Raw genomic sequence first — 7,083 nt, 5'->3', positions numbered from 1 at the left:
CCACCGCAGATCCGCTTCTGTATTTTTTTGTTTTTTTTAAAAAACACCCCTCGAGCACGCGGTCCGCAACAGCAATTTCCCACTGTCCGAAGACAACCTGCTCTGCCGCACAGGCGCACGCCTTACGCATCCGACCGGGCGCCGGTCCTTTCCTGCGTGCTCAGGCCGCGCCCCCTCCCCTCCCTCCCCTCCCCCGCAGGTTGTCCCTGCGCGCCGTTCCATTCATTGCAAGAAGGAAAGCAGCGAGTACGTGCAGTCACCAGACCTGCTCAGTGTCCCTCTATTTGGACTTAGACCTCCTGAAGCAGGAAACTCGATGGGCACCGAGCAATTAAACAGGGATTCCACCCTATTGTGACGTCAGTGGCATTGTAGCCCCTCCCGCCCTCTATAAAAGCAGCCCGCGTACCGCAATCGGCTCAGCAGTTCGGTGGATAGTTCCATGGTGCTGAAACTCCTGTTGCCGTTTTTTTCCGGAGCTCCGCGTTGCTTGGGATCTTTGCTCCGGTCATGTTTGCCTCGGTCCGCTGCAGCTTGGTGTTGGTCTCCCTTTTCTACTTGAAAGGATGCGCCCAGAATTTTGGACAGACTCGATTTATCTGCACCTCGGTGCCGGTGGATATGGACATGTGTACCTCTTCTATGCAGAGCAGCGGTAGCACCGAGGATATGAAAACCATAGTGCTACAGCTCCGGGAAACGGTGCTCCAGCAGAAAGAGACTATTATGAATCAGAAAGAAACCATAAGGGAACTGACCACGAAACTGGGCAGGTGTGAGAGCCAAAGCACTCTAGAAGCAGGCCCTGGTGAATCTAAAACGGGTGGGGGCTCCAACAGAAAGCAGACCGGCTCTTCCAAAAACACGATGGGAGATCTCTCCCGGACTCCAGCTGCTGAAACACTGAGCCAACTTGGGCAAACTTTGCAGTCGCTCAAAATAAGGCTAGAAAACTTGGAGGTACAACTTTCTCCTTTCTGTTATTTCTTAAATCTAGGCAAGGAGATACTCCAGAGTTCGCTGTGAGTTATCCAGCCTTTGCTGACTTGCGTATTGTTTTTATGGTGCAGCTTTGCCCTACATCGGAGGCAAAAACATTCACCATCCCATTCAAAATGTTCTCCATCACTCAGTTCTTTAACAGATTAGCTTGTTCCTTTTTAACTTGGCACTGCTTTTTCACTTGGTAAGCTCTGAATGCATTTAGCTGTGTCAGAGTAGCCTCAGAACGAGTTTCTGGAAAAATAATGCTAGGGTGTTAATTTGGTTTTCCCCAAACCACTTACTTTCTTTGCTTCTCCCCCAACCTTGCACAGCAATTCAGTAGGATGAATTCTTCGAGCCAAACCAATTCCCTGAAGGATATACTTCAGAACAACATTGATGATTTAGAAAAGCAAGTGCTCTCTCGAATTAACAGCCTGGAAGAAGGAAAGTACAACTCCAAGAATGAGTCTGAAGAAAGAGGAAAAATAGAAAGCACCTTAACTTCCCTTCACCAAAGGATCAGTGACTTAGAGAAAGGTAAAGCAACCTGGATTGAAATAGGTGTAGGGCTTTTTTTTCTGAATAGTGATCCACTTGGAGGAGAGTGGCTCCTGTATGTCCTTCCTAACACACACATACACACAGATACTTCACTGTAATTTACAGTCCTTAGTGGTGACACTTCTTCTGGGGTGAATTGTGAGTTTATGCGGATTGGGAAGGGCAATAAATAGGTTCTGTATAATCTGTCTAAATTAATATTGGCCCACATTGGAAAAAAATACTATTCACTAGTGAAGTATCTTAGCAGATAGTACCCAATGCATGTCTAAATATAAGTGATTTATGTAGATTGAGTTCTATCCTCTAGGTGACCTAGAACAAGCAAGAGTATTTTTTTTTCTTCAGACTCCAGTAAAATCATTGCATCCATGTACATTCTTTGCTCCTACTGTGTGTGTATATACAGAGATACAGATATAAATAGTCATTAAGAGTAAAAAGAGAGAAATGAGAAAAAGAGCCTTTTCTCTAACTGCTGTCCATGTGATTAGGATTAGTGTACTGAAATGTGTTGGAGGGATTTGAATACTGCCATCTTAAGGTTCATTATATAATGAGAGAAAGAAAGAAAGAAAGAAAGAAAGAAAGAAAGAAAGAAAGAAAGAAAGAAAGAAAGAAAGAAAGAAAGAATAAATTCTAAGATAAACTGTTCAGATCTATGTGTTAGCATTGATACTGAGAAGTGATCAAGGCATTTCTACAAAGCTTCATTCCATTTCTTTTGGCACTGCCTCAATAGAACAATCTGTAATATTGTGCATGTCTACTCAGAAATTAGTCTCATTAAACTTGCTTCCTGATAAATGAATGTAGCATTACAGCCTTAATAACTCTGCAAATACAGAGCAAACACCCTTTCTTATCTTCCTCCAGGTCAGAAAGATAATAGGCCAACAGATAAATTTCAGCTGACCTTCCCTTTGAGAACCAACTACATGTACGCAAAAGTGAAGAAAAGCTTGCCAGAGATGTATGCATTTACAATTTGTATGTGGATAAAATCAAATGCCTCTCCAGGTGTAGGCACACCCTTCTCTTATGCAGTACCTGGACAAGCCAATGAGTTGGTACTTATTGAATGGGGTAATAATCCTATGGAGATTCTTATCAATGACAAGGTAAGTGTTATTCTTTCAGTGAAGATAATATGCATATATTAATACATGAAAAAATTAAAAGAGGCAAATTACTCATTAAATGTGTAGATAAACAATGAAAACTTTGCATTTGTTCTCCAAATATCATTTGCACATGAGGAATGTGTTTGCAAATCTTTGGTGCTAAATAATACCCTAAATGCTGGTCTTAAAACAGTTTAATTTTTAATGTAAGAAGATAAGATGAGTCTTCTTTTTAAAAAACTTCACGTTTCAATGTATTCTCTAGGGCAAGTAAAATACATCTATTTTTTTATATGGTTCTGAATTAAACCGTTTGATTTGGCCAACATTTAAAGAAGGGCTATTGTGCACAATGTAATTTTTAAAGAAATTTTTCAAAGGAGAACTTCTAACTTTAGTGAAAACTTGCATATTTTCATAAATATGACCAGCTTGTTTTTTCATTCTTCACTGTGCGTCCCCAAATTTGTCAAGATATATTCCAACTTAAGCAACACATTCTTCTGAGGCTTAACAAATGCATTCGATTTTAAATGCTGAAGAAGTCAACTCTCATTTTCTCAGAATTCCAGAACTGTAGAAATACATGACAATATTTTCAGATCTGTTTCCTTATTGTCATGGTATTTAAACCTGCAAATCTAACTCTGTGTCCTTGACCATAAAACAAGCATTCTCATAAAATGTACTTTCAATGCAATTCTGTTCATGGTTACTCAGAAGTGAACCTTTATTAAATTCAATAAGATCAATCCCAGATAAGTGCATTTTGCTTTAGATTGCAAACTTTTGTTATCCTTCAGATAATATAAATGTCCCAATGGCTGCTATGGAGATTTGGCAAAGTTCCCATCTTATTAGTAAATACAACAGCAATCAGATCTCCAATACAGTGCACAATATATTTGGGGAAACGCATATCTGCAGCAATTCTCATTTTTCTTTCCTCAGGTAGCAAAGCTTCCTTTTGTCATTAATGATGGGAAATGGCACCATATCTGCATTGCATGGACAACCCGGGATGGTGTCTGGGAAGCTTATCAGGATGGCACCCAGCGAGGCAATGGGGAAAACCTGGCCCCTTATCACCCGATCAAGCCCCAAGGGGTCCTAGTGTTGGGGCAGGAACAGGTAAGGTGGTGCAGTGATGACAGGAAATGATCGTCCCTCTGCAGCAGGGATAAGCAGAAGTCTGGGCTTTTAGAACTAGAATCTTGAGATCCACCAATTGGGACCATGTGCAACACACATAATTTTAAAAAAATGTGAAGTCCAAAAATCATTTTGAATGCCAGAACTACAATCTTCTAATATACATACAGAAAGACTCCTGGCTATCCCTCCTAACCACCCCCCACATATTTTTCATTTCTGCAATACGCTTTGGTGGAGGGAGAGTTATAGTTAATGCTGTTTAAAAAAAAAATCCATGTCCATCTACTGCAGATCACCCAGTGATCTACAGCAAATAACTGTCAGCTCATCCTTGCAGTAATTTGCTGTCGTTTCATATAAAGACTGGTGAAGAAGGTGCTAAGCATCAGAAATAGAGAAAACGTCCACTTCTGGTCTTAATTGCATTCAGTACTTTTGGATGTGTCCTTCTGAATTGTTCCAAGCTCCCCTTGGATCCCCTTCAATTCCAATGGGCACTGGGGGGGGCGGGTTGTGCTCTTCTGTTTTAGCTCTGATCATACCAGTCTTAGGCTGCTGGTGCTAACATGACCCTGATCATATCAAAACACTTCATAGCCAAAGTATGCTTTGTTCACACATTATAAGGTTTCCTGCAGCAAAGTTGCCATGAGTTTCAGCATTTAATTGGTTAGGTATGAATAGATTTCGCAGACTTGTGCTAGAATTTCCAAGCTTTGTTCCCCAATACTAAAGAGGGTAGAATTTACTTTGTTCAAAATAATAGCAGAAGAGAAATTAGGGTTAGTGGACTGGTGGGACGGTAGGAAAAATGCTTAAATGGGGAGGAGTCCAGAATGCGTAGGAGTTAAAGAAGATTAATCCGTTGTTGTTGCTTTGTGGCACCTCTTTAAGCTCTATATACACATGTCTACGTACAAATGCATATTATAAAATGCATCAGTACAGATCTTCCACTGCACAAATCACACTTTCAAGATATGTTCTGCAGAGGCTTAGGCACCAAAATTACTAACCAGCGATCTGTACCAGTGTTTGCCAACTTGTACTTTTGGGATACGTTCAGTTGTAATCATTCATTTCTCAGCTACCTGTGTGTTGCAGTTCCAATATATTTTGAGGCTATTAGGTAGGGAAAGAGGGATTTACACAGAAGTGTCAATGTGTCACCTCGGCTTTATGACAGTACTGTGTTTGGGGAGTTCTGGTCATCAGATCATAGATTCAGACTAACCTGAATATTTTCATGTAATTACTCATCCCATGTCATCTCAGATTCTTCCCTTCCCACTTCGCAAAAGCAGGCAGCTGTTTTCCTTATCTTACTATCCAAATAACATAGATAAATAAATTCTCCTTAACAATGCTGCTTATCCACCTGGAGAAACTGTTTCATGAGGGGGGAAATCATGAATTCAATTATTGTTTCTTGATTCACTCACCACTACAACTCCTTATTCGTAAAACAAACTTTCTTCAGATGTGGACACAGATAAGTTTAAAAGTTTTTGGAATCGGTTTAGAAATATTGATACACATTATTACCTAGCAGAATGAAATTACGGTGGAAAGAACAAAAATAAATATCGCCAATTAGAGATAGTGTAAAAGAACAATAATTAAATCCATAGCTATTTAAAAAGCTGGCCATTTAAAAAGCAATTCTTGTAGCTGATTACTAAGCAAAAAAAAAAAAAGCATTATCTGAGGCACAGCAGCAATATTAGAACTTGTAACCAAAGCTTCTAGTTTTGAAAATATATTCTACAGAAAATGCACTTCAGTGACTGAATATTCTTGTCTTTATTCCATTTCCTATTGAGCGTCTTTAATGCAGTCTATTCTAGCTGACCTTTCCTTGCTACCTGAAAAGCTTTCTGGCTCATTTCAAGTGTTTACTATAGCAGGTTTTAAGGTGGTCGATGCTGTGTGTTCGTTCTCTGGAGAAGGAAAAAGCACCTCCTTGTGTACATGACGCTGTACCTATTTGCAGAGAATGACCTTTTCAAACCGTTGATCTTCATTTTTTTGTTTCCCATTTAAGGATACACTTGGCGGTGGATTTGATGCCACCCAGGCATTTGTGGGAGAACTGGCCCACTTCAACATCTGGGACCGAAAGCTCACCCCGGGGGAGGTCTACAACTTGGCTACTTGCAGCACCAAAGCCCTGCCTGGTAGTGTCATAGCCTGGTCTGAGACTAACATTGATATTTACGGTGGAGCCACCAAATGGACATTTGAAGCCTGCCGTCAGATCAACTAAATCTGCCATTCTTTCCCTTTCCCTCTCCCAGATCCGCTGAACCCCGGGTGAACAGACATTCTTCTCATCCAGGAATGTTTCACAGACAGACAATTTGCCTTCCTTTTTTTTTCTTTTCTTTTTTCTGTTCTGTCACTTTCGAAAATCATATTACTTGTCCTGAAGAATCAGTATTTTATTGTGGAAGGGAGGGAAGACTAGGAATCTAGGAAATGTAAAGGGAGTTCTTGATATCATTCTGAGACCACCTGGAACTTTTCAAACTGGCAAAACAAAAACAAAAAACACCCCGAGAAAGTTCCTAGCTTTCCTCCCACTGCTTTATGACGTTGCGAGTTGAATGGTCTGATTTTTCTGGCTTGCCAACTGCGTTTGAAGCCTGAGTGCCTTTGGGCTGGTGCAACTCTTTCAGCACATTTGTCTTCGTTTGCATATACTTTTTAAGGTTTATCTCTCTATATATATTCCTATTCTACTCGATGTCTTTTCAGCAGCCATTCTCCTCTAGGCAGGTATTGATTCTTTTTTTTAAAAAAAATGTATTTATTGTTTTCCGAGTTACCGGGATGGCAAAAGCTTTTGAACGGTGCATAAGGAGGCTGGATAAGGAGATGAGGTGAGGGAATGGTTTCTTGTCTTAAATTGATCAGGTCCTCTACTGTCCCTCACTGGTGGTGTTTACTATTGGTTATAGCCAGAATAGGAGAGAGCCATCTTTGCCCCTTCAAGCGTACAGGTAAGACTTGCCAAGCGGAAGATCCTGGATGTCTTGTCCAGATCTGGGATAATATGTAGGAGCAGCTCTAAAACAGTCTGCTTTCCTACACTGCCTTTATTTTGCTTAGAACCTAAAGCAGAAGTCCCCAAACTTGGCGACTTTAAGACTTGTGGACTTCAACTCCCAACTTCAACTGAGGAATTCTGGGAGTTAAAATCCACAAGTCTTAAAGTCGCCAAGTTTGGAGACCTCTGGCTTAAAGGATCTGCCTC

At 40.7% G+C, this 7,083-nt stretch overlaps 1 protein-coding gene across 1 annotated transcript; it reads left to right on the top strand.

Annotated features, from left to right (window-relative positions):
• The first annotated feature begins 224 nt into the window (after positions 1 to 224).
• Positions 225 to 6,361, top strand: NPTX1 (neuronal pentraxin 1). The gene is made up of 5 exons (XM_026667237.2): positions 225 to 960; positions 1,317 to 1,524; positions 2,425 to 2,669; positions 3,624 to 3,803; positions 5,872 to 6,361. The coding sequence occupies exons 1-5, from the start codon at positions 511 to 513 to the stop codon at positions 6,091 to 6,093; spliced, it is 1,305 nt and encodes a 434-aa protein (XP_026523022.2). The 5' UTR covers positions 225 to 510; the 3' UTR covers positions 6,094 to 6,361.
• Positions 6,362 to 7,083: the final 722 nt, after the last annotated feature.

Source organism: Notechis scutatus, chromosome 2 (assembly GCF_049901735.1).
Source record: "Notechis scutatus isolate UNSWTSFEM ecotype Mainland chromosome 2, rNotScu1.2, whole genome shotgun sequence".
Lineage (NCBI taxonomy): Eukaryota > Metazoa > Chordata > Lepidosauria > Squamata > Elapidae > Notechis > Notechis scutatus.
This window is presented reverse-complemented; position numbering and strand designations above follow the sequence as displayed.

Coding starts and splice junctions, on each gene's coding strand:
- NPTX1 (XM_026667237.2), top strand. CDS start 511: ATGTTTGCCTCGGTCCGCTGCAGCTTGGTGTTGGTCTCCCTTTTCTAC. Junction 1,525..2,424: donor GATCAGTGACTTAGAGAAAG/GTAAAGCAACCT, acceptor ATCTTCCTCCAG/GTCAGAAAGATAATAGGCCA. Junction 3,804..5,871: donor TAGTGTTGGGGCAGGAACAG/GTAAGGTGGTGC, acceptor TTCCCATTTAAG/GATACACTTGGCGGTGGATT.